The sequence below is a fragment of the Leopardus geoffroyi genome, chromosome B1 (assembly GCF_018350155.1).
Source record: "Leopardus geoffroyi isolate Oge1 chromosome B1, O.geoffroyi_Oge1_pat1.0, whole genome shotgun sequence".
Classification (NCBI taxonomy): domain Eukaryota; kingdom Metazoa; phylum Chordata; class Mammalia; order Carnivora; family Felidae; genus Leopardus; species Leopardus geoffroyi.
This window is the reverse complement of record NC_059327.1, coordinates 87,589,890-87,617,141: the sequence shown is the minus strand read 5'-3', so window position 1 is coordinate 87,617,141 and position 27,252 is coordinate 87,589,890. Positions and strand designations below refer to the sequence as shown.

Below are 27,252 nucleotides of genomic sequence, written 5' to 3'. Positions count from 1 at the left end.
CTTGAGGCATTGACAAAGACATTTTGCAATGACCAGAACATTCTAACCACCAGACCAGAAAAGCCCTGATAGCAACGGAATGCCTAGAAGACCACACCCCACACATCCCCGTCCCTACCCATGATCATGGACTGAAAACATACCCACTGTCCGCTCTTTTGCACAGATGCTCCAACCTCTCCCTATAAAATTCTAGGTGTCCTTCTTACCGGTGGAGAGGTGGATTGTTAACGCTTGAGCTTGTCACCTCCCCCCGCTGCCAGCACCCAAAACAAATTTCTCTCTTCCTCTTTTCCAAACCCTCATTGCATTTGGCTTCTCTTGTGACACGTTTATCCAAGTTTGTTCGGCAACAGTGTTGGCAAGCTCAGCCCAGGAGGTGTACTTTCAATTTGTCCAGCCCCCTCAGGAGTCACCAGGATGGAGCAGTTGGTCCTGGCAACATGCACCAGGGCTCACCCATTTGTTTCCTGACTTAATGGCAGTGATAGATCTTTCAGTAACATTAAGGCCCACATTTGTTTGTTTTTTTTTACAACACCAGGCTAAATCTAATAGTCACCTTGACTGAAAAACTCAGTTATGTTTACGTTAAGTCATATGCACAGTAATTGCCCTGGTGGAGGAAGCCACACCATCTTTCTCACTTTAAGAAAAAGTAGATTGTGCTGGATTGTGGTTATTCACACTGTCTAGCACCTTGCTTGGCACTTAGCCAAACTACTTGAAGGAATTAATGAACCATGCAAACCACCAGATCTAGAGATGTCAACTTACCAGCCAGCGTATGCATACATCCCATAGTAAAAAGCCAGTGGCAACCCCATGATACTTGCATCTCTTCCTGAAAAGGCATCTTGAAAGTGTTGTGTTTGCCCTGCAATGAGAATAGAAAGATTTTAGGACTTTTCAAAGAATAAGCCATAAACATGGGGAAAGAAATGGGACGGTTGGGGATGAACTATGCTGTTCCAGGTCCAGATTTCTCACTCCCTGCTCATTGCCAGATTTATCTATTAATACTTTATCCATTCTAGAGAAGGAGGCCCAAAAGTATATGGATCACCACTAACATTAACTACTTCACATTTCTTTTCTAATAAAATTATAGCAAAGAGGAAAATAGCATTTAAAAACCATTTCCTTGTTTGCGTGTGCCTCTGCTCTTTTAGAGTTTGAGCATGAAAGAAGACTAAAGAATACTCTGTAAGCTATAGTTCATAGGAGTATAGTAGAATTCTTTTAAATGAAGATAATGTAAAGCTTGTGTTGGGAAGCTAGAATTTCCTCTACCCTTCCATATCCTTCTAGTTGGACTAACACTTAAACTGACATGAGGCAGATTAACAGGACAAAATCAAATTTAGTAAAAGTACGTATGGGGAACCTCCACAGACATGGAGATTCCAAAGACAGTGAGACAATATGACACTTAGATGAGCTAAGAAGAGGGGTAGCATTCTGAGGATACAAAGGGGAGAAAGACATTTGCAGGAAGGTAAAAGGAGATGTTTGGAAAACAAAAGTTGCCCTGTTATGCAGATGAGTCTCTTAAGTAAAAAAGAATCTCTGTTAATAGCTCTCTTCCTGGTATAAGCAGGTAGCTGAGGGGGATGGGGTAAAAAGTGTTTCCTGAATCTACTGGGTTTGGATTGTTCTTAACTCAAAATAATGTTCATGCCAAAGTGTCTCATCTTGCTGGCAGACTGCTCTGTCTTCTATACTTGGAAAGAAATATCGACAGGTCTACTCTCAATGAGGAGGTAGCAAAAAACCCCAAGAACCACCTTCTCATATCATTTAACTTTCTTTCTTCTTTCTGCTTTCAACCTGTAATCTATTAGGCATCCACCATTGTTGGTAAACCCTGTGGGCCCAATCTGGCCTTTCAAAGCTTCCGTGTTAAATAAAATTTTATTGGAGCACAGCGAGGCCTACTTGTTTGTGTATCAGGATTGATATTACCAGTCTATGGCTGATTTCACCCTGCAACAACAGAATTGGGTAGTCGTGACAGAGACTGTACAGCATGTAAAGTTGAAAATATTTACTGTCTGGCCTTTATGGAGAAAGTCCACTAATACTACATCTTAGAGAATGATGTAGTTTCCTTTTACAAACACTGAAAAGGAATTATACTAAATTTTAAAATGGATAGATTTTAACAAATTATGCGTCAACATGTGGATTGAATGCTTTAATTCTTAACATTTTTCCCTACTTCATGAATGATACTGGGCCTTTTTCATGTGTATCTTTGGATAACTACCAAGAAACACCCTACCAAAATTCAGATTTATTCAGCCAATATTCAAAGAAAAAAAGTCTCTTTCCCAAAGAAAATAGCAAATGAGATCACCCAAAGGGGAAATGTGACTTTGTTTCAAAATTGGTCTTCACTTAAGTAAATAAGAGGAGGATGGAAGTTGGATGATGTATGTGATTACGACCCTCTCTCTTCAATCAAATCTCAGTTCTTACCTGGGTTGCCCAGACAACAATATATATTAATATAATAAGTATGAGTTTTGAGACCAAAAATGGAGAAAGTTGAATTGTGTGCTAAATAATTTTTCCCTCAAAGTGTCCAGTTCCAAAATATAGTTCATTAAAAAAAAAAAATGACACAGTGAATTTAGAAATGCCTCATAGAAGGAAAATATAAATACTGGGGCTCAGATAAAAATATCTATTGAATATGCTTTTATCATGACCTATTGTCTCCTTGGCCAAAAGAGATAATATTCTAAGAGTACAGTACTGAATAATCAAGAAGAGAAACTAAACTTTGTTAAAAACCAGGTCCTAAAGCATAAATCCTAAAAAATGTCATTTTTAAAATATTACAAAAGACAGGCTTTTCTAAACTTCAGGAATATTTTGGCTGCATAACAGAGGTCTCAGGAATATGAAAATCATAATATTCAAAGGAAAGTTTACCAAATCCTCATAAATAAATATAGACCACACAAATATTTTCAAGATCTTATTAGAGTGGAAATAAGTGCATAATCTGTATCAATAAAGCTTTTCTCTTCCTGGAGTTTCAAATTAATGTGAAAAATATGTGATTAAGTTAGAAAGAAAATCAACATTTTGTGGTAATAGAGTAAATACACTTGCTAAAAATGATCTCCAAAATATTAAAATTTACTTAAAATGTAGTAATATTCTTATGGTATTTCTCTACTAGGTGAACTAGAAGAGGAAGCCTGTTCACATTAAGCACCGATAGCATAAGTATTAATTAAAAGATCATTCTATTTCAAGTGTCAAAAACGATCCAAAAAATACACTCTGATCTCTGCTCTTAAGGAATTTGCAATAAAATAAGCTTTGGAAAACCTCACTTCATACATATATCAATAGGTGGGAAAAAAAAATGACTATAGTCTTATATTACACCAAAAAGAAAAAAAAGATCTTAGTTTTAAAGGATAGTACATCATCTTTTGGAACCTAAACTAGAACTAAAATAGGGTCAACAACTCAGAGTCTCTGCACTTTCCACAAATGGAAGAAACCCCTTACAGAAGACTAACGAGTTAGCCCAGAAAAAGAAAGCAGCAACAAAACAGATTATTTTCTCTGCATTTCTAATTGATCAGATAAAATGAGCAGGCTAGCTCTATGGGGACCAACGTGAATTGGAAGAGCGAGCTCATGTCTTCTCTTTCTTTAGTGTAAGCCATGGCATTAAAATCTTTATCGTATCTCCTCTGAGTTGGCTGAAGTTGCTGGATTTGATGCAAACATTGAGCCAGGACAGTTCCAAGATCTTCTATTCACAAATGGACAATGAGCAGCTCCTAATTATTGTTAATGTAACAATAAAAATTAAGTTTTACAACTTTTTTTGTCAGATAATATTTGGTTTTTAGGAATGCTAGTCCCATATCTGACTCCCTTTCTGTCAAGACTCTCTTCTCAAGATAAAAGCAGTAATAGACATAGAGTAAGAGAATTATTGGTCATCTTTCATCATTTTCCAGATATCCTTTCTTCTCTAGTCTTTATTACTATCATTGAACTATTTTAAAGTAAAACTAAGAGGAAATAGGTATCTGTAGTTAAAACTAATTGCAATTTTTTTTCCACTTCGAGTTTCACTCCAAAGAGTTTATAGATGGAGAGAATTCACTAATGCCTTATTTTGTTGCTTGGCCCGGTCTTAATTTTCTTGTTGCCATTCAGCTGTAAATACCAACACACCCCAATGCAACCGTCTTTCAAATCAATTAGATGACAGTATAGAGTCTAAGTTCCACAGCAGAGACTAATTAAGGGATTCTGCTAGTACAAGCAAAAGTTAGGGCTAGAAGAGATCAAAAGCAGATACGTATTTTAAAAAGCATTTACTTTCCAGTCCATACCTTTAATTAGCTGCATAACTCCAGGGACTATAATTATCAGAATTGCTGTGAGCTTGCAAAAGGTTAGGAAAATCTGGATCCGGGCACTCCAGCTGACACTCATGCTGTTTAGGACCATCACTACAGCTGCAAACAAATAAATGAAAGTTACAAAAGGTGAATTCTCATTGGCATGAAGACATGAAGACCTTGCTATTCAAAGTGCCATCCATTAATCAGCAAAGTTGGCATTACCTAGAAGCATTTTGGAAATGTGAAATCTCAGGCACTGCCCCTGACCTAATAGATACCTTTCAACAAGATCTCTAGGTGGTTTTTATGCACATTGAAGTTTGAGATGCTTGAATAAAACCAATGGACAGTAAAAATTTATCTCATTTTTTGTATATGTCAGCAAGATTGGGCATATATTATAGCTTCCTAAAAATCAGATAAAAGTATCTTCTAACAAAACCCTGAAGTCATCACAATATTCAATCACATTGCTGAATATGACTTTCTAGCTTGGTAGGTCAGGCAACTATTTCCTCCTGTGATGATGTTACCCATATGCACCTGCCAGTATGGAACCACTCAAGAAGGGGTGAGATGTCAAGAGGTTGGCTACAACTCTATTCTTCACTCTCAAAACTAGCCCTATCTAGCACTCTGGTTTTCCTCTCCAGTTTCCAATCAGCACATGAACGACTGACTTTCAACCTTCCTTAAAAATATAGGCTTCCAAAATGTGTTTGGGGCCTTGGAAAAATAAGCTGTAAGTTAATGAGTCCAAAAGAGTGCCCAGTCTAGGACACACCTTGGGTCTGAAGCCAGCAGAATTTCCCTTTCTTACTGATGCTGTCTAGTTTCCTGAGTAGCACTCAACTATCCACTTTTCCCATGTGGTAGACCATGAGAATCTGGAGACTAGAACAAGTATATTTGATCTCTGTATTGCTTGTGTTCAACTCTATACTTGACCCAGAAAGATAATCAACACAGTTTTACTGAATAAATGATTGAGTTGGATCCTTAGTTAAAAAAGAAAAAAGAAAAAAAAAAACTACCTTCAGGCAAGAATGCATGAAACGAATGACGATACTCTAAGACTCTGCCTACTATCCTCTGATGGAATAACTTCTAGAGGTTCTTCTAGACCATGGAATTCAACTTTATGCTCTTTCTGATAGTTAATACTCAGAGTTAACCACCCCTCCAAAGCTGTTTCATACCTGATATTTGCAGTTATTACCTTTAAGCTTTATTTTTAAAAAGGTGTATCCCTCCTAAGCAAGTAACACAAATGTATGAATATACTTCTCAGGGGATAAAACAAAACACAGGATTTTTATAATTCAAGTTGCAATAGGAAGTATTCATATTCTACAGTAATCGGTTATCTCCATAGTTTCCACTGCTTCATATAATCACTAGCTCATTTCAGAATTTTAGAATCAGTGAAATGTTATCGACATACAACATATACAGTAATGGCAAAAATTTAAAAATAACCTAGACCCCTAAAGGAAGACTAAAGTACACTTTTTTTAATGATTTGTTATGTAACCATTTAAAATCATGATGCAGTTAAATATGTATTGCACGAAAGGATATTCATGATATATTTCTGACCAATACAGCAAGTTACAAAGAGAAGGATGGATGGATGGATGGATGGATGGATGGAGACACAAAGGCAGAGAGATATAAAGGGGGGGGGGAATCTGAAACAGTGTTTACCAAAACATTAACAGAAGGTATTTATAGATGATGGAATAGCCAGTAATTTTCAATTTGTATTTCTTTTTCTACATTTAATAATTTTTATAATGGACCTGCAGCTTTTTAAAGTGAAAATCAATAAAGCAATTTTCATTTTTGAAAAATCTCAAAGATGGGAAAATAAGGGATCAGGACATCCCACACAAAGTTAAACAGGAGACTACTAATGAAGAAATGTCTCAAAGGAGTAATGATAAGAATGATCAGGAAGGCTGGAACCCCATATAGGATCCATGCGAGGCTAAGGGAAATATTTTACCTATGTTTGAAGCTAAAAACATGAAGAAAAGCAGGTCCATTGTTAATGGCAGAGTGCATTACTTTGTCAGAGGAAGGATAAAAAATAAAATTATTTTTCTTTCTCCAACATAAAGCACTTATATGTTGGAAATAATTTAATGCAGCTCTGTTCCCCATTTCATCATCCACTTATCCCTTTCTTTTTTTCTATACAAATGACTGTGATAAATGAGTCATCATATGAAGAGCATTATTTAGTTAAAGGGACAACACTGACCTAAAAAAAAAACTGGACTCATGTTCCTACCACCAACAAAAGAGCACTGCTTTCTTTTAAATAGAGCTCCTAAAACCTGAAACACTATTTCTGAAAGTACTCCACAATAGAAAAGAGTTGTATATAGGGGGGAAAAAAGTACAAAGGAAAGAGAAAGAGAAAGAGGGGAGGGGAAGGGAAGGGAAGGGAAGGCAAGGGAAGGCAAGGCAAGGCAAGGCAAGGCAAGGCAAGGGAAGGGAAGGCAAGGGAAGGGAAGGGAAGGCAAGGGAAGGGAAGGGAAGGGAAGGCAAGGGAAGGGAAGGGAAGGCAAGGGAAGGGAAGGCAAGGGAAGGGAAGGGAAAGCAAGGGAAGGGAAGGGAAGGGAAGGGAAGGGAAGGGAAGGGAAGGGAAGGGAAGGCAAGGCAAGGCAAGGCAAGGCAAGGCAAGGCAAGGCAAGGCAAGGCAAGGCAAGACAAGACAAGACAAGACAAGGGAAGAGGGAGGGAGGGAAGGAGGGAGGAAGGAGAAAATAAAGGTGGATGGGAGAAAGGAGAGAGGGAGAGAGGGAAAGAAAAGAGAGAGAGGGGGGAGAGAGAAAGAGGCATTCTTATTTTTGGATCCTCTATCTGAGAAGAGGAAAGAGGATTTGTTACTTTCATAAAGAGTGCAAGTCTTAATGTCTTTGAAAGAGAAAAAAAAGTGAGCATTTGGGGTTTTCTTTTATACTTTGCAAAGTGTTCTTAGAAAAATCAAAGCAATCTTATGAATTGATAATCTCACCTTGCTTTCCTCTCAGGCAGCTGAAGAAAAAATTCTGGTTAAAACTGATTTCTCTCAAAGGTTTCTCAAAACCTCACATTATCTGAACATGCAGACATTACACTCATTATTTGGTACACCAAATTCCAGCTGAGATGTACCTTTATGACCCTGAAGGATAAGGCTTAACAAGTAACAAGGCAGCAAGTACAGAGGCACTGTGAAGGTCCTCAAGTGACTAGAAATGCTGCTTCCTCATGTGTCTTTACACAGAAATTTAAGTCTACATATGTTGCTTACCCAACAATATTGAAAAGGGGATTTGGGATTCACTAAATGCAAGAGCTTTCTGTGTTTCTGAAACACATCATATCTTCTTTGTTTTTATACAGACTATCTACCCACATTGTAACAAAAGAAATTTGAGTAAGTTCTGTGGTCCTACTTAGCTTTACTTCATTTGAATAATAATTGTAAATTTCACAATTAGAAAATATTTATATCAACTTTGGCTTTTTCTCTTGCCCAAATGAAAATACCGTGATATATAATTTTTATTTACTCACTTATAGTGCAGTCTGCTAAGAACTGAAATGCAAGAATGAAAGATAGATAGATAGGTAGACAGACAGACAGACCGACCGACCAACTGACTGACCCACCAACCAACCGGCCTTGGAGATAAGAAATACATGTTTTAGAAGGGAGCTGTATCTGAAGAAGATGTTTAGGGGAACGCAAAGGACTTACACTGGGATTTAAGGACTGACAAGGTTTTCTGTCTGCACTTCTTTATTCAAGTCTATCTTTGGATTTGCAGAGTGAGATTACTGAAGCTGGGTATACTGGGTTTTCTCTCAGGTTCAGGTTCTCTCTGGCTTCTGGCTTCTGACTGTTTCATGCTAAATCGATAAAATATAGGGATGCTGCATGGTGAGTTAAGGTCGATCAGTCCACTGGTTTTCATAACACCTGCCTGAGTTACCACTCTCTTTGTTAGCATTCATTGCCTGAAAGTACTAATTTCAGAGAGGATAAGCCCCTCTAGCTATAAACATCTTTAAAAACCAGAGAGCTCTAGGATCTCAATGCCTGGGATAAAAATGCAAGCATCAAATAATTGTAAACTATTACTATATGGCAGATATTGTACAAAGACTTTACGTGGATAATGTTATTTAATCCTTATCTCGCTATGATGTGGTTACCATCATTGCTGGCATAATTTTTCAGATGGGCAGCTGAAACTTGAGATAGCATTTAACTCGCTCATGTTCACACAGGTAAGTGTGAAGATAGGATTGGAGCCTAGGTAAACTGACCTCAGAGTCCACACTTTTACCCCTAGCTCACAGGTGATAATGCAGGAATAGCTCATGATCTCACTAATATACCTAGTCCTTTCAAACTCCTAGTGGCTCTGCCTCTCGCTGTTAAGGTTCATGTTTACCTTGGCAGCAATTTCCCACATTTTGTTTGTCATCCTCCAGAAGGATATGGTTATTGTTTTTCAGTCCTTATATATATCAATACCATGTATACCTACCTAAGAACTCATTGTCTTGGCAATTTAGCTATGGTGAAAAAAGGTGTAGGCATAGCCAGTCTTCAGAATATTTAAGCAAAACCACTCCACAAGCTATATTTGAAATGCTAGCTCAGAACTGGTCCTGGATTTTCTTTCATGCAATTCAGTGATGGCAGGAAAACAGTTTGGGAAAAGAAAGTACAGTCATATAGTAATGGAAGTGGCTAATTTGTTCTTATAATGCACTCACGGTGTTATTTTCTTCCTTCCTCTAATTATTCCCGCAAGGTATGAGAAGCAGGGTAGGGCTCTTTACTCACCTATACACACTAAGCCAGGAAGGAACTTGGGATTGAAGATTGTTAGGAATGGATCTGGCACTAGATTTCATATTTTAAAGAAAGTATTTTTACCATAATATTCTGCCATTGAATTGTATACCTACATAGGGAATAGTTTCAGGAGACCAGAACAAAAGACTGGATATCACTTTAAGTATTGAACATCCTTCAATTTTTACCAAAGCCACAAGGACAGTGAAACTTGATGGTGTCACACAGAAGAAAGTAATGTCCATACTGGGCTAGCAGAGAGCACATGATGCGAATGCCTAAGATTTCCCAGCTCGACTTCCCTGTGCCTGACATGTTTACTCGAATGGAAAGGATTTGGGATAAGCAAAACCTTTTCATTTTTATTAATTTGCTGCAAGGAAGTCCAGTACTTTAAACAAAGGGCAGATCGATTAGCATTCAGTAACTGCCCACTCCTACCCCAGCATCCCTTCTCAAATGCTTGGTCAACATTTCACAAAACTTGAAATCTTTCTTTCTGTGACTTGATTGTAGCAAGATCTTTCAGGTTTCCTGTCTTTTCTACACTTTAACTAGCCATTCCAAATGATCACAAACTCTTTCCTTCCCTAAAGAATACACGGAAGCAATTCATGCAATTAAACTCTATTTTCTACATCTCACCAACCTTCCACCCTTAGCACATACTCACATGTAACAACTTGGAATGTGAAAGATTTGCCCCCTGGTACATTTCTCCTTCTCTGTCTCCATCTCCACCCCTGGTTGGTTGCCCCATTAAAGCTAAATTCTTCTTAAAGTTAGTTTCAGCGTCCCAGACAGACCATTGATTTACATTACCTACCACTGAGTCATAAAAATACCTTCTTTTCTCTTTCAGTGAAATCTCCAAATTATAGGAATCCAATTCCTCACAGTCTCAAGGTTGCAAATGGAACATCAAAACTTTTAAGCTAATGTTATAAACAATGGCAAAAATGGAAGAAAATGTCTAGGTTCATCCAAGATTAACACAGGCTTTGTGAACTATTTTACCACCAATCTCTACTACTGGAGTTTGGTAAACTGGAACACACGTAGTTATCCTCCCCTATAATAGTGACAAAATTTTGGTCTGTACAGTGTCCATTTCCTCCTCCAAAATACAGATTTTCCCTCCAAAAAAGTGTAATAGCATTGGGATAAGGAAAAAGAGTCATCTAGACTTACCAAAATAGTAATATATTGCTGTTATCTATCTCATTTCAAGTCCAAAGCAGGTAATATTTATAGATTTATGTTTACATAAAATCTACTAAACCCGTGCTAATTATAACCTTTATGTTGAGAAATACGTACGCCCACACGAGAGATACCTTTTAAAACTTTTATTGTAAATTTACAAATCTCTCAAAGAGATGACCTCTGTCTTCTTTTCAAATATAATAATCACGGTATGATTCTGCCTCAGTTATTTGAGGGACAAGTATATAATGGTTACAATAATGGCTATTAGTCCAATCCTTCAGTGGGACACCAGATATATTAAGTATTTTCTATGGGCAAGGCACTTTGCTAAAGGCCTTAAAAACCTGACGTAACTTCACCTCTCCGCAGCCATCCAAGACAGATTATCTTTTCACAGGTATCTTACTAATAAATGAAAGTAATGCTTAAGAAGGTTTAATATTTAGCTCCAAATCACACAACTAAGAAATTGTGACACTAAGTTTCAACTCCAGGTTGTTTGCCTTCAAAGCCTAACTACTGTAACTACTATGCTAAGATAGTTCATCCCACAAAAGCTCATGGTATTAGTTCTGAATATCACATTGAGCAAACTGTATTTCATTTCCCACCATTGTCCTGCTGCGTGAGAAAACTGAAGACGTGTAATCCTCCAGGTTTAACAAGTAGACTTTTCTGCTAGAGAAAATTTCGTAGATCTCTCCGCATAAAAATCAGTCAACAAATATTTATTGAACACAAATGCCATACTAGGAGCCATGAGAAGGGCTGGAAATATGGCAGTAAAAGGGCCCCCGGTCTCATGGAACTTCCAATGATGTTTTCCCACAAGAGTATAAATAGCTACCATTTGTAATTGTTCTGAATAAATTGCGGGCATGACCTAAACAGTACACATACATTGTCTCAGTGAATATCATTTAATCCTCACAAAACACTCTCTGAGACTCCACAGGATCTGCAGGGAAGAATACTGAGATGTGAAAGGCTAAATGATTTGTCCCTGAGTCTCACATCTACAGTGTGCATGAAGGGCATGATGAGTTCAGTTTGCCATTACCTCTCCCAAACTCAGATATATGTACTTTGAGTATTTTTCTTTGTCTTTCTTCAGAGATTTCACAGAAGAAGAATGGGTACATGTTTGGTGGATAAAGTAGGAAATCCGGGATGAACCTAAGTTCAAAAATACATGTATCTACACTAGAGATATTTTTACGTGTAATTCCTGCAAACGACCCACTCACCGTACATCGTTCTCTTCATCGTTGTACAGAAACACCTTAGACACGCCTAACAGAAAATTCTTCATAAGTATGCAATTAGTTATTCCTGCGTTGCTTGCTATTTCCAAATAGTTCAAACTTAATCAAACATGATCATGTTGATTCTTCAAACTGAGTCAATCATCATCTGGAAGTATTATTGTTTCCCATACTATTCGAAGGTTTGGCTTCATATCGCTTAGGTAATGTTGTGCATGTTCCCCTTTTCCATTTCTTTTAAAAACTATCCAGAATTTGGGCACAGTGATAAACGTGAACAAATTTCTAACTTGGAGATCCAATTTGAGAAGTGCTACTAGTAAGCAAATATGAAAAAAAAGACTTTTTATCGTGACCATCAACGGGCAGCTAACACCGTAACACTGAGAGTGACAGTTTGCTAACAGTATAAAATATATCAACACAATGCACACACCCTACACATGAACAGCACTCCATGAGAATGAGTTATCACGTAACATGTTATCAGTGAGAAAGGATAAAATTCTAATTCAAAAACCCATGAAATAATTGGGTTTTCATCTGTAAAATTATCTTCCCATGAACTGTTATTTTACTAATAAGGTGGTTTTTGTTTGCCTATATCAGAAGATTAGCCATCATATCTATTGACCCAATGCAAAACTGGCATGTAATGTAATACCAGGGATCACTCCAAATCCTTAATCTTTTCTTTATTTTCCAACATAAATTTGGCAAGGAACTGAAGGGAAAAGAGCATGATGTGGAAAGCAGTCCCATCACGTATGTCTAAAGAAGCTTTGTTATCAATCACTTTTGCTCTTTTTTTTTTTTCTTTTTCATTTTTAGACCTATGATACTCACTTATGCCCACGGCTGTAATGAGCTTGATTGCAAGTTCAGGAATTTCACACTGAATAAAAAATGGTTCCAGAATGTAGCGTCCAAATGCCAGAGAAATCACAGCAGTGGCTGCAGGGCTGGAAAAGAATATTCAGGTTAACAAAGGAAAAAATAAATAGCATCTTTGCTAAACTTTTTCTACCTTGAGGTAATGTTATTCAACATACAGAACATGTTAAATAGGAAAGCCTATAGTTTTCCAAACTCCACATTTGATTAGGTTGTCACAGATAGTCCAAATGAAATATTGCCTATAACTTTGGTGGCTAGCTTACACTTCACATATTCATGGAAGCAAGACTGGGTGCTATCATTTTTGCCCCTGCTCTCCTATATTTGACTTTTTTTTCCTTAAAAATTTAGTTTATTATTTGAGATCCTGGCAGAACTGGGCTATACAAGAAGCAGTCTTCTTAATAAGTCAACAACTAGGGGTGCCTGGGTGACTCAGTCAGTTGAGCGTCTAACTTCGGCTCAGGTCATGATCTCACAGTTCGTGGGTTCGAACCCCACATTGGGCTCGGTGCCGACAGGTCAGAGCCTGGAGCCTGCTTTGGATTCTGTGTCTCCCTCTCTCTCTGCCCTTCCCTACTCGTGCTCTGTCTCTCTCTCTCTCAAAAATAAATAAACATTAAAAAAAAAAATAAGTCAACTAAACTCCAGCCACAGCATGAATGCGTTAAGGGTATAGATCTAATGAGTTGGAGCCCAGTCAAGAAAATGAATACAAAACTCAGATTTTTTAAAAAAAATTTTTTTAATGTTTATTTATTATTGAGAGACAGAGAGAGACAGAGCATGAGCAGGGGAGGGGCAGAGAGAGGAGGAGACACAGAATCAGAAGCAGGCTCCAGGCTCTGAGCTGTCAGCACAGAGCCCAATGCGGGGCTCGAACTCACCAACCGTAAGATCATGACTGGAGCCAAAGTCGGATGCTTAGCCGACTAAGCCACCCAGGGGCCCCCAAAATTCAGATTTAAAAATTAGTATTAATAAGTATTCATTGAAAATACATGCTTATGTCCTTAACATTATGTTCTTATTTTTCTAGTACAGACAAAAACGTGAAGAGGCAAGTGATTATTCTTAATTTCTTAGAAATATTTAGATGCAAAGTAAAAGTCAAAAAGTAAAAATGCTCTTGTAATTTTATACAACTGAGAAAACATGAAAGAGAAAATGAAATTAAGTGCAGGTTTATAGTAAATAGGTAAGAAACCATTCTATTTTAATTCTTCAAATATTTCTATGAGAAAATTACATGTGCCTTTAAATACATGTATGTGTGAATATATATTCTTTAAATACACAGGCAAGTTCATGAAATTATCTAGTTTCTCATGCCATTCTTCTCTTTCAGCTTCTCTTCTCATAGTTGCCCAACACCTTAAATTGTCAGAAAACCAACCACAACTATGTTCCAAACTTGGCCTGCTTGTACTCAATAGCACCATACTTTTTTTTTCATTTTCTTCTTTTCCCAAGGACCCCCTCTTCTCCCTTACCCCAACAAAAGACTGTTTTTCCTGTTCTTCATCATTTGTGAATTTTTGATGTATAAATTAAAATCTGATCACCTCATTTTAGTGCTTTCAAAACATGCTCAGAATATGCAAAATCCTTCTGTGAAGGCTCCATCTAGTCTAAGTGTTCCCTTCCTCTTAGTTTACTTCTTCTCACTGGAAGGAGCTGAACACCCTTTACCGGGAGCCCCTACAACTCATTGGTAGTTTTTTATACCCTATATCTTTGTTCAGTCTTTCTTGGCCCAGGGAAATTCCTTTACCCTTCCGGTTGGGTGAGAGGTCTCTGAGTATACTCCCTTACAAAGGCCCATGGCTTCCCTTTCATAGTGCTGATCACAGTAGTGACTTTATCTTCACTATGTGATTTCTTGATTGATAACTGTTTCCCTAGCATGACACTGAGGATCATGAGTTCAAGACTGTGTCCATTTTAGTCACTATTATTTGCCAGTGTTTAGTATAGTATCTATCATAAGTAGAAACCAAATAAACACTGAATATATGGTTAATGTGTGAATTCAATCATCTAATGACCCTGCTATGACTGATATATGATATTTATTTTCTTGAAATCTGTGTTCTACAGATTATTTCTGACAAGAGTGACTTACCCTGAAGCAAAATTTTAAGTATTTAGGCATCCTGGGTGTTATGAGCAGATGAGAAATATTAAAGTACCTAGGTATCTTGTCATTCAACAAGTCATTCATTACTCTGTTTATTTAGAAGACCAACCAGGCAATGGGAGTCTCTTATTACAAAGGAATATATGAACCCTTTAAAAAAAGCTTCTAGAGTATATCTGGATAATTTCCTCTGTCAGTACATACACACACACACACACACACACACACACACACACACACATACACACACACCCCATGAAGCAGCTGTCTTGCAATGTAAATAACATTTGATTATGAGCTACCTGGGAGCAAGAATTGTGGGTCATTCCACTTACAGTCTTTTTAACTTACCATTCACCATTCAGTAGCTGTTTAAGGAATGAATAAATAAGTGAATGAACACTGTATCTGTGCTATTGTGAACACAATGATCACGTTCATCACAATGCCCAGTAATTAGCTAAAGCCATGCCACATATACCTAGCTGAAGAGGGATTCAGGTGCAGCTATATCAGGCTCCAAAGCACACCATCCTAACAGCCCAGCACCCTGAATAAGTAGTGTCCTCACTTAATGCTTATTTATTTTTGAGGGAGAGAGAGAGAGAGCAAGGGAGGGGGTAGAGAGAGGGAGACAGAAGATCGGAAGTGGGCTCCTTGCTGAGAGTAGAGAGCCCAACAAAGTGCTGGAACTCGTGAACTGTGAGATCATGACCTGAGCTGAAGTCAGATGCTCAACCGACTGAGCCACCCAGGTGCCCCAAGTGTCTTCATTTGAATGCTGAGAATGTCAAATCCAAAATATTGTAACCTTAAACTTTCAGTCAAAAAGAATTAAATTATTCAAAAAGAATTTAATACTGTTGTTCAAAAAGAATTTACTGTCTGTAATGCTCAGGACACTGATTAAGAAGTATAATGGTTTCAAAAGTGTGAGGCTTGGTCTTATGTACTTAAAATGCCTGTAGTTCTAATGGGTAAATAGAACATAGACACCTGACATATTGGGGCGCCTGGGTGGCTCAGGCGGTTAAGCGTCCGACTTCGGCTCAGGTCACGATCTCGCAGTCGTGAGTTCGAGCCCCGCGTCGGGCTCCGTGCTGACTGCTCAGAGCCTGGAGCCTGTTTCAGATTCTGTTCAACAAGATATGTTGAATGCCAAATAAAAATGGGAGACTGAATTTTTTTCAGAAGAATTAAGAGAGAAAAGAAATAGCAACTAGGGTAACCAGGAAATTAACTGTGGAAGAGGTAAGATTTAGGTTAACCTTTGAAGAGTAATATTCAGATAAATCAAAAAAGAGCAGAAGGTACATCCTAAGCAAATCCCAGCTTTTAGAAAAGGAACAAAATACTTCTTGAACATTATTTTCATTATAACAGGTTTTAAATAATGCAGAATTGTCTAAAATGAGAACAGACTTAACAGAGAAGTAAAAACCAAGCTAAGCTCTTTGTTAAAAAAGAAATGCCTATGACTATAAAAATCATGGCTAGTGTTAAATCGATACTTATTAGCTCTGCATTTGCCACTTATGCCCCAAATATTAGGATAAAAGCTCACTGGCGCTCTCAGCTGTGTATGTCTGATAAGTTTACAGTAAGAACAAGTTTCTCCAGTTATTACCGTTAAGCTCTACAATCAGGATGTGTAAGTCACATCTTATGGCAGCAGTTACCTTAAGGAAGCGTGTTACTCTAAACTGTACACATGACATCACAGGTTTCCCACAATGTGAAAGGAAATTTGCTACTCAGAGTGACTTAGCAATATTTGTTTGGATTTTAAACGAAGACAATTTTTTACAGCAATAAAACTTTTTTTTTTTTGGCAACTATAGTTCGCTGATTTGCTTAACAAGAGGAAATGAGTCATTCATGTCAAGTCATTTTTGTGTGCAAAGTATAAAACTCAGTGACACACTAAGTTGTTAGGCACAGAAGTTTCCTAGTCACGACAATTGAGGAAAGTTAAAAGACAATGGAATCTACAAGAAGAAAAACTCCCCCTACTAGCATAACATTTAATTTTGTCTGGCCAGTCAAAACGCATGATTTATAAAGGTGGATTTTGATGCTTCATATCCTTTCGAGTCAACATACTTTCTAGAAATGTCAGAAGATAATTGAATATTAAAGAAAATCAGACACTTTAAAAGTTTGGCAGGAATGGAGAACTATTGCCAGTGAGAAAACTGCATTCAAAACATTGAGAGAGGTATCTTATCACAGATTTCACATCCTGAAATAGACATGTTTACAACACAGTCACATGACACACATATTTCTAATCAGTTAAAAACAATTAAGATGATTTAAAGAAGGGTGTAATGAATGGATTTATTTTTCCTTAACTGTTTTCTTATCTATGCTCTCACCGTATTATGAGCAGTTCCACCCAGACTCGTACGAAAGCTGGTAATGGGCCAAAGACTTCCAGAATGTATGTATAATGACCACCAGATTTCTTTATACTTGTTCCCAATTCAGCATAGGACAAGGCTCCTGTGAAGTATTCATAATAAAAAAGGTACAAAATTAAAATATTAATTAGTCATCCGAAGGTAGAGGTGATGCAACAATATTTATGTTTAGGTAACATGTTACTACATCCTTTGGTCTGAGTGAGGTGTTTATTTCAAGAGAAGTAACAGTCATCTGATTGTTAGGAGCCATCAAATTCCTTTTCTAACTTCCGCATGGTTGAGATCTAGTTCATTCTGTTCAAACAATGTAATTTTATTTGAAATGGTAAAGACAAACTTCTAAAATAATATCATATTATTAAGAATTATGAATCTCAAACCTGAGAAAAAGAGAAGATAGATGCCAATAATCCCAACCTATTTTTAAAGGAACTACACACCAAGACAAGGAATTATCCCAAATTGACCTTATTATATTAAGAATCCTTTTAATAAATAGTATTTCTGTTGCACATCAAAATTAACTTATTTGTGCTTCAGAAAAGTATAGACTCTTGGCCTGGCAAGACTTCATTTAATTTGTAGGATATGGTTTGTCAAGAAAATGAATTTTGACTCCAATATTCTATTTCTAGAAAAGATTTTCTTGGATATTTTTTGAAAAGTACATTTCTGAGTAGTTAAAAGAACATACTGTTTAAAAAGAGATGCTATAACTTATATATATTAGGTAAAATTAATTATAAACATTTAGCCATCTTAACATTTAGCAATGCAATCCACATGGGCTTGAGCAAGTTATGTAACCTCCCCAAATGTAAGTTTCTTTATCTATAAAATGAGATCTCAATTCTTACCTCATAAGGGAGTTGTGTTTATAAATGCGATATTGGGTTCCAACGACAGTACTGGGCCTGATACATTGAGAATACCTCATGAAACATGCCTATTAATTTGAGCAATTAACTACCAAGAAAATGAAAAATACATCTTGGTACTACGTGAAAAATTCTATTCATTCCGCAAAGTACTCAAATGTAACACAAATTTTTGCTTGAACTACTTCAGAGACTAGAAGTGTGGGAAATTATTATAGTAAAGCTTCATGCAGAACTGTCAACATGTATAAAATTTGGATATTCAGTTATATCTTAGTATCGTTGATCCTATTCCCAAACCTAGCTCTGTATCAGAATCACCTGAGAGTAAATTTCCACACACACAAAAGCATACACACGAAAACAGAATCTAAGGCCATACCCTACAACTTGTTCGCTACCAAGTCAGTCCAAACTCTCCAACAGAAAAAGCCAAACAAGTCTATTATTTTAAATTTTGTACAGATGATTTTATTATTTTTTTTAAGTTTTTTATTTATTTTGAGAGAGAGAGAAAGAGAGAGAGAGAGAGAGCAGGGGAGAAACAGAGAGAGAGACAGAATCCCAAGGAGACTCCCATACTGGGCTTGAACTCATGAACCATAAGATCATGACCTGAGCTGAAGTCAAGAGTCAGATGCTTAACCAAATGAGCCACCCAGGCACCCCTATACTGATGATTTTAAAACACCTCGTCTGCAGATTAATATTTGAGGATCACTAATATAGTTTGCCTATTTGTAACTAATTGTAACTGGTTGCGATTCACTCTGTTGGAAACCAGTCGCCATGTTGGTAGCCTGTATAAAAGAGCTTCCCATATAAAATGTTATTGGAAAGTCTTAAGTACCTCAGAATTTATTGCCAGACAATCAATACCTAGACCTGTGTCTGCTTTGCTGAAACTCCAGGATGGTTGCCCTAGGTTTAAATTGAGTTCGGGAGGAATGAGATTTTCATTTAAAAGGCTCAAGCTCCATAACCATTTTACCCAGATGAAAAAAGTTCAAAACAAGATGTAAAAATCCATGTATTGACCCTGGGTTTAAAAAAATTGTAAACCAAATATACAGATTCTTTACTCGTAGTCCCCGAGTTCTAGAGTTCTAAGAGAAAGTATTTGTTTTCCTTACATTTTGCTTTGCTTCCTGTTAGGAAGGCACTCCTGTCAAAAAGCTCCTAGGAACTTAAGTGACAAATAAAATGTAAATACAGATAAGAAGATTAATACAGGAGCATGCTCCCCGGGATTAGTAATCAAAGAATATCAACTCAAATGTAACCTGAGCTAGTCCTTTTAACATTTTTTTTTCTCCTGAGCTTCTGCTTGAGTTGATATACTTACACAGAACCATATTTTCCTAGTGGAATAGCATTTTAACTAGTTCAATCCTCACAGCAATTCATTTTACTATATGTGAATAACTTTTTATTATGTATAAAAATCGAATCACATAGTGGGAGCTGCATGTATAGAAGTATGAAAAGTCCAGGAAATTGGTTATGGTTTTTCCTATCAGACATTGATTTATTCTCAATTTACAAGTACTTGTAGAAGAGTAAAGACTGAGGGTGCACAAAGTCAGTTAAGAAGAGCAATGAATAGGTTTCTCTTTGTCTATAAATGTACATGCCAGAACCATACAGAATACCACCAACTCTTTTTAAAAACCTAAAATAATTCTTCTACACATCTTTCTATACCACAGCGTTGTTTTAATGAATTTTACTTCTTCCTGATGGAAATCTGACTTCTCTAGATGAATACCCAAACCAATGCATTAAAACACCACAAGGCCTTAAGAATGAATGGATTGGTACATGTAGGACCAAGAGTTAGTACTTAGTCCTGGAGTTAGGACAAAGCTTTCCGTTAGTACCTTTAAAGAGCAGGGCCTTTTGGAATTAAAACATACTGATTGCCACGAAAGAGCAGATACATCTTGGACATTTTCCTCCATAGTGTAGATAAAATTTTATTTTTTTTGACCATTCACCAGCTTTTGTCACCTTTGTAAGGAACTCAGGTAGCTCTCTAGTAACTTGCGCACCCCGTGAAAGGTATCTATTACCTCTTTGCTGTCAATATCAAATCAACAAAAGTGATCTAGAACTTGAAGCAAAATTAATAGTCATCCTTCTGCTACTAGTTCTGTGCAGCGTAACTCAGTGAACGGGCGCGCAAGTTATCTACGTCCGCGAAGACCCACTGAACTATAAATGAAGAAAGTAGATCTGGGCAAGCACAGCAAACTAACACCCAGTTCCGGTTTTACTATTCATGTTGCAAACATTTAGGGGTGACAGGGAGAGACGAGAGATTGAAAAACTTTGAAATGCGCTCAGACCCTTGCAATATTCCCACTTATCACAGGAATTGAGTTACGTGCCACCACACGTGTTTCCACGGCAAGGACTTTTGAAATAATAGCAGCAATGGACAAGCACGCCAGTTAAAAAAATTCAAAAGAAGAAGACTGCCCTCTCCCCCCCCCCCCCACCCGCGGTTTATTTTGCCAATAAAAACACTGTCAAACTTCTGCTGAATACTAAGCTCTGTGACTAAATAGGCCCTGCCGGGTTTCACTTCACAGGTGTTTCATTCAGCGGGCCAGCTGCCAAGATCCCTCAAACACAAGTCACTGAGAACAACTGCCCAGTACGGAAAGCTCGCATCTATTTTCCCGGGTCATCAAAGTGAGCCTTTGCTCTCATGGCCACAGGGAAAAGTCAGAAAAGAGTCTGTCGGAGTCAGGGGAAGAGAGTAGGGGCTGTGGAAGCAAGTCGGTGGAATGCAGAATCCTGCCAACAGTGGACGCTGTGTTTGGGTAGTTCGCATACTTCAACAAGAATCAGAGCCTCTGGCGTAGCCTTTGCCATTCATTCACTCCTTAAAAAGTACTCTTTGCTTTCCCAGAGAGCAAACTGCCCGGCTCCACAGACATACCCCCCAGAGAAGAAGCTGCACTCACCAAACAGAGACAGGACCCCACAGACTGTCCAGATAATCAGAGACATGCCCACGCTGCCCGTGTTCTGGAGCACGCCCTTAGGAGAGATGAAGATTCCTGCTCCAATGATCGTGCCAATGATGATGGAGATGCCCCTCAGCAAAGTGATTTTCTTCTTCAGCACCACTTTCTCCTGCCCAGGTGGCTCCTTGCCACCCAAAGAAGGCAGCTTCCCATTAACATTCCCCTGCAGGTAACCTCCACTGGAGATGGTGGACACAACAGGCTTTCTGACCATTGTAGTGACACGCGGGGAAAAAGGAAACACAGGAAAAAAAAAAAAAAAAAGCAACAACAAAACCAAACAAAACCAAACAAAAACAAGAACAAAACCCAAAACTTTCCACTTTGGTCTCTCTTGGTGTGACTGACCAAATCTCTTCCTCTTTGCTTTCAGACTGTCTCTCTCAGGGCTATTGTGTTCACAGGTAAAAACTCAAAGGTGCCTTTTTCTCCTTCCCAGCTCTCTGATTACTCCTCAGAAACACCTGTGTGTTCATGGTGCTCTCGCTCCTCCACCACCTCCGACTCTACCTCTGAGGCTGCGGCTGCTGCTGCCGCCCTATCATTACAGACCAGCTCAGCTTCCTCATGGGCTGGTATTTAAGCTCCTGCCTGTCACACCAACTTATTCCAGCTTAATGATGATGCAAATTCTCCAGGTTTGCATCAGCCACATGAGAAGGCTCTAGCATTACTCAGCTCTTTTTTTTTCCCCCAAACATTAGCAGCATGTTGCTCAACTGACCTCAGCTTTTCAGAGAACAAAGCACACACTTAAAAGGGATCTTAACCAATCCAGGAGGAGTAAATTCGGAACAGACCTTCCCAGAGATTTAAAGCAACTCCTAGTGAGGGACAAAAGCTCTTCGCGCGAAAAGAAAATGAAAAATGAAACAGGAAATGATCACTGCTTTGCGAGGAGTTTCTTTTTTAACTTACGTATAAAGACATATCACGCGCAGCTGTTTTGATAATAGAGCGTAACCCAAAGCTGCATTCTTTATAACAAAACATTTTGAGATTTCATGTTTTCTGCTTATTTTTTTTTACTTTGGGTTTCTGAACAATACAGTCAAGCGAGACTGATTCTGTATGGTTGCTGTCAGACATACCACTGTGAGACTTACTCAACATTAAAAGAGAAAAATTATTTCTTGCTACCAGTAGGAAACTTGTATTTAAAGTTACTACCTGAGTGTGACAAATTTAAAAATCACAGTGACTCCAGAAAACAGCTGTTTTCTGATTCTCATCAGCTCTAGGTGTTGTCCTAAAGTAAAAGATACATATTCTTCATTTGCATGTTGTTTCATTGAATTACCAAAAAAAAAAAGTAATTTTAAAATTAAGCAGTAGTTACAATGACATAAAACTATGCATATAGCAAAAACTTAAAAAGGAACACATAGAATAATAGTTTGGGAAGGTGATGATATTAGGTATGATTTTTTTTCTAACATGTATGAAGTATTGTTATATCATGATTATAAATTTAAAATGAATTGGAAATATAAGCTAAGATTAAAATGTTACTTATAATGGTAAGAAAGGCAAAACACTTTAAAACCCTACTAACTTTCTGAATCTAGTGTCCCTAAAACAAATACCAACAGAAAAGGAATTCTACCTTCCCCTATGATCATCCGTCAAGTTTCTCAGATTCCACATATGAGTGAAATCATGTGGTATCTGTCTTTCTCTGACCGACTTAATTTGCTTAGCATAATACCCTCCAGTTCTGTCCATATTGTTGCAAATGGCCAGATTTCATTCCAGATATCACTTTTGGCTGTGGTTGTAGGTGGTTTTAGATGCAGTGGGAAGAATTTGACCTTATTATCCTGAAGCTACGTTTACAAACACCATTAAATATACTTCGAAATGTCTGAACAAGAATAACAAACAAAAAAACTTGTGTGCCAGAGGTGGGGGATGAGGTGGGTGGGAGGTCCAGAGGATGCAAGAAAGAAATAGCCACTAGGAAAGCAGCGTGGAGAAAGAAGGTCAGAACCATTTTCTGTTATTTTGGCACCTGAGAAAATTATACCATGTCAGTGCTCTACCATCCAAATAAATGCAGCTGTATCATTTCCTTTTCATATTTTCCACCTAATTCCTATATAATTTGCTTTAGGTATCCCAAGTCAGGGTTTTTATACAGCCCAAATAGTTTTTCCCTGTCGTTATGCCTTTCATAAAGTAAAAATGGGTAGTTTCCCTCATTTAACCTTGTTGATATCCCTAAAAGAGACAGCTAAAGGAAAATTCTCCTCCTCCTGCTCCTCCTCCTCCTCCTCCTCCTCCTCCTCCTCCCTACCTTTTTTCCCCTCACACAAGTGAAGGGAGAGGTTTTTTGTTTCCCCAAAAGGAGAATAGATTAGTGCTGAAGAAATAGGACTTAAAAGTAGAACGCTGGAAATCCCCAGGGAATAACTTTTTATCTGTACCTCACACCAAACCACACTTCAATTTTAAATTTTGTGCTAAATGACTGAATTAATAAGCTGAGACTAAGATCCCACTGAGACAGGAAGTTAGATAAATTCTAAAAGAAGAAAAAAATGTTTTTTTCAATATTAAATAACATTCTCCTCCTTTTCAGTATTTTAAACATATGTACAGAGAAAACTTGAAGTCAGACTAATGGCCAAAAGGATTATTACTGTCATGTAAGAAAGTCATATTCAAAAATTCTGCAAAGCTGCAGACATGAGCATACCTCATCCAGCCACCCACAAATTTGCAGAAAATTCAGGTTACACAGTAAATTTTAAGTTATCTTCAATATTAACAAACCCTTATAATCAACAGTCCCAAACTTATAAACTAAAAATTTATAGTCTTCAAATATGTGTGTATCATAAAAACAAATTCCAAGCAAATGCATTTATATTCTTCCACCTGCTTCAGTCCTTATTTTAAGCATTCCTGTCAAATCAGGAGGTTATCCCAGGTTATCCCTATTTACAAATATTTATTTAGTGCTTTTTGTATACAATGGATAACCCCAGATCTCTAAATTATCTTATATAAGAAGCAGATGTGATATACTGTGGTAGCTTCCCTTTTCTGGTAATAATTTCTGTCTCATGATTATAAATATGGACACGTAATGACTTGGCCAAAAATAATCCTAGGGGCGCCTGGGTGGCTCAGTCACTGAAACGTCCGACTTTGGCTTAGGTCATGATCTCGTGGTGTGTGAGTTCGAGCCCCACGTTGGGCTCTGTGCTGACAGCTCAGAACCTGGAGCCTACTTCAGATTCTGTGCCTCCTCCTCTCTGTGCCCCTCCCATGCTCATGCTCTGTCTCTCTCTCTTTCTGGGTCTCAATAATAAATAAACGTTAAAAAAAAAAAAGTTAAAAAAATATCCTTCCTGGCTGGAGGGTTTAGGAATGTGACCTGAGCCAGGATATTATTAAACAAAATTAGATTTATCTTTTCTCAACTATTGGAAGTTGTAAAGATGTGACCCAGAACAACTGGTGGCCATGTGTCCTGCCATGTTTAGTAAATCCTCATGACATAAAAGAGAATATGCAGAGATAAGAGACACTTACAAAATCCCAGCATCATCAAGGCCAGGTATAGTTCCTAAGGGACCCAGATTGGCTCTAGATCCTGAAGATCTTCCTTCAATTCTATGAGCTACTTAGTTTCCTTGTTAGATAAGCTACTTCATCACACACACACACACACACACACACACACACACACACACACACACAGCAACAGCAATGGTGTAGCTAAATGTAAATGGCATATCATTAAAGCTTCTAAACTGGGTTGGTATATGATATATGATAGTCATTAGACACATGTGGTTATCAGCATCTGAAATGTGGCTAGTCCAACTGGGATGTGCTGTAAGTGTAAAATATCCACTAGAATTTGAAATCTTGTTTTTAAAAAAAGAACAAAATAATCCCCTTAATAATTATATTATTCATATTAATTTCACCTGTTTCATTCTATTTTTTAATGTAGCTACTTAAAATTAAAAATATATATGTGGTGTAAATTTCTTGCTCACATTATGGTTCTAATAGACTCTGCTGATCTAAAAGAAAATATAAAACATATTCTTCAACAGGTGTAAGCAGGGATTTCTTAAAAGGGACATACAAAGTACTAATCATAAAAGAAAGATATATTTAAATATAGTAAAATTAAGAATTTCAGTTCATCAAAAGACATGATTAAATGATTACAAAAGCAAACCACAAAATAAGAGAAAGTATTTGCAACTGGCAAAGATCTCATGTTCAGAATAAATAATAAATTCCTACAAATTGATAGGGAAAAGACAGACAACCCAATAGAAAATGGGCAAGAAATATGAACAGACAGTTGATAAAATGGTCAATGTATTTTTAAAAAAACTACAAAACCATACTACTCATTAGGGGGATTAAAACTAAAATCACAATGTGATATTAATTCCTATCATCATAGTGGCTCACATAAGAAAGAGTGACAACAGCCAGAGTGTTAAGAGTGTGGTGCAATACTCTGCTGGTGGGAGTACAAACTGTTGCATTCATTATGCAAAATCGTTTAGTATAATCTACTAAATTTAAACATACACGTATTCTTTGACCAATAAATTCCATTTCCCAAATTCAGGATATCCATGTGCAAAAAGACATAGATGAAAATATTCATAGTAGCTTTATTTATAATAGCCAATAATGAAAATAACACCAATGTCCATAAAGGGTAGAATGGATAGATGTATCCCTTTACTTATTCAGCAAAATACAAGACAACAATAAAAGAGGAACAATGGCTGTGTACAACGATATAGATAACTCCCACATAATGTTAGGAGACATGCAAAATAAGATACATACTATATGATTTAATTTACATATTTAAAAACAAGCAAATGACTCTATGGGTAAGAACTCTTATGATTTTCTTTGGAGATAAGTGGATTCTAGTGATTGAGAGAGGACACAAAAGCAGTTCTAGGGTCCTGGTAATGTGCTACTTAACAACCTGTGTAGTGATTACATTCATTTTTTAACTTTGAGATAATTCACTGGACTGTACACATATATTTTTGTACTTTATTTATATAAAAATTCAATTTATTAAAACAAACATTTTAGTTGAAATTTTATGATATCCTCTCAAAAGCAGACCAAGCAGACAAATAAGCAAAACTACAGAAAATATGAAGAATATGATTAACAACCTTAGGACAGTAGCTCTATAGAGAACTTCCTGTCCACCAAATAGAAAATACAGACCATTTTGAAGTATATATAAAGCTTTCATAAAAAAAAAAACCATGTCTAAGATACATGGGAAATCCTAATAAGTTCCAAAGAATTAACATGCATACTATACACCCTTGTCATAATGCAACAAAATTAAAAATAACAATTGTAAAACTAAAAAAAAATACATCTTGCATGTCTGGAAATTAAAAAAATATATATACACACACACACATACATATGTGTGTGTATTATATGTGTGTGTGTGTATATATATATTATCCATGTATCTTTACATTATATGTGTGTGTATATATTATCAATTTATCATTACATTAAAGAAGAAACATAAAAAAATCACAAAATACTTAAAATTAAATAATAGATATATGTTAAAATTTGTGAGACTCAGTAAAAAATTATAAGAAGAAAATTTAAAGATGTAAGTTGCATTAATCAAAATATTAAGAAACCATCATGCACTGTTAGTGGGAATGCAAATTTGTACAGCCACTGTGGAAAACAGTATGGAGCTTCCTTAAAAAATTAAAAATAGAATTACCATATGATCCAGTAATTCCACTACTGGGTATTAACTCAAAGAATATGAATACACTAGGGATGCCTGGGTGGCTCAGTCAGTTGAGCGTCCGACTTCAGGTCATGATCTCATGGTCCATGAGTTCGAGCCCCATGTTGGGCTCAGTGCTCCACAGCTCAGGGCCTGGAGCCTGCTTTGGATTCTGTGTCTTCTTCTCTCTCTGCACCTCCCCTACTCATACTGTGTCTGTCTCTCTCTCTCAAAAATAAATAAATATTTTTTAAAATTTTTGAAAAAGAATATGAAAACACTAATCCAAAAAAGATATATGGATCTCTATGTTTATTGCAGCATTATTTACATTAACCAAATTATGGAAGCAACCCAAGTGCCCATCAGTAGATGGA

At 37.1% G+C, this 27,252-nt stretch overlaps 1 protein-coding gene across 1 annotated transcript in view; it reads right to left on the bottom strand.

Moving 5' to 3' along the window:
• SLC7A11 (solute carrier family 7 member 11) overlaps positions 1–21,879 on the bottom strand; it is an 81,832-nt gene extending 59,953 nt beyond the window's left edge. The window contains exons 1-5 of the mRNA XM_045467419.1: positions 21,037–21,879; positions 17,139–17,265; positions 12,570–12,685; positions 4,374–4,499; positions 778–877 (exon numbers count right to left, since the gene is read on the bottom strand). Coding sequence (XP_045323375.1) covers positions 778–877; positions 4,374–4,499; positions 12,570–12,685; positions 17,139–17,265; positions 21,037–21,313 — 746 coding nt within the window. The 5' untranslated portion in view covers positions 21,314–21,879. The remainder of the gene's footprint in view (positions 1–777; positions 878–4,373; positions 4,500–12,569; positions 12,686–17,138; positions 17,266–21,036) is intronic.
• Positions 21,880–27,252: the final 5,373 nt, after the last annotated feature.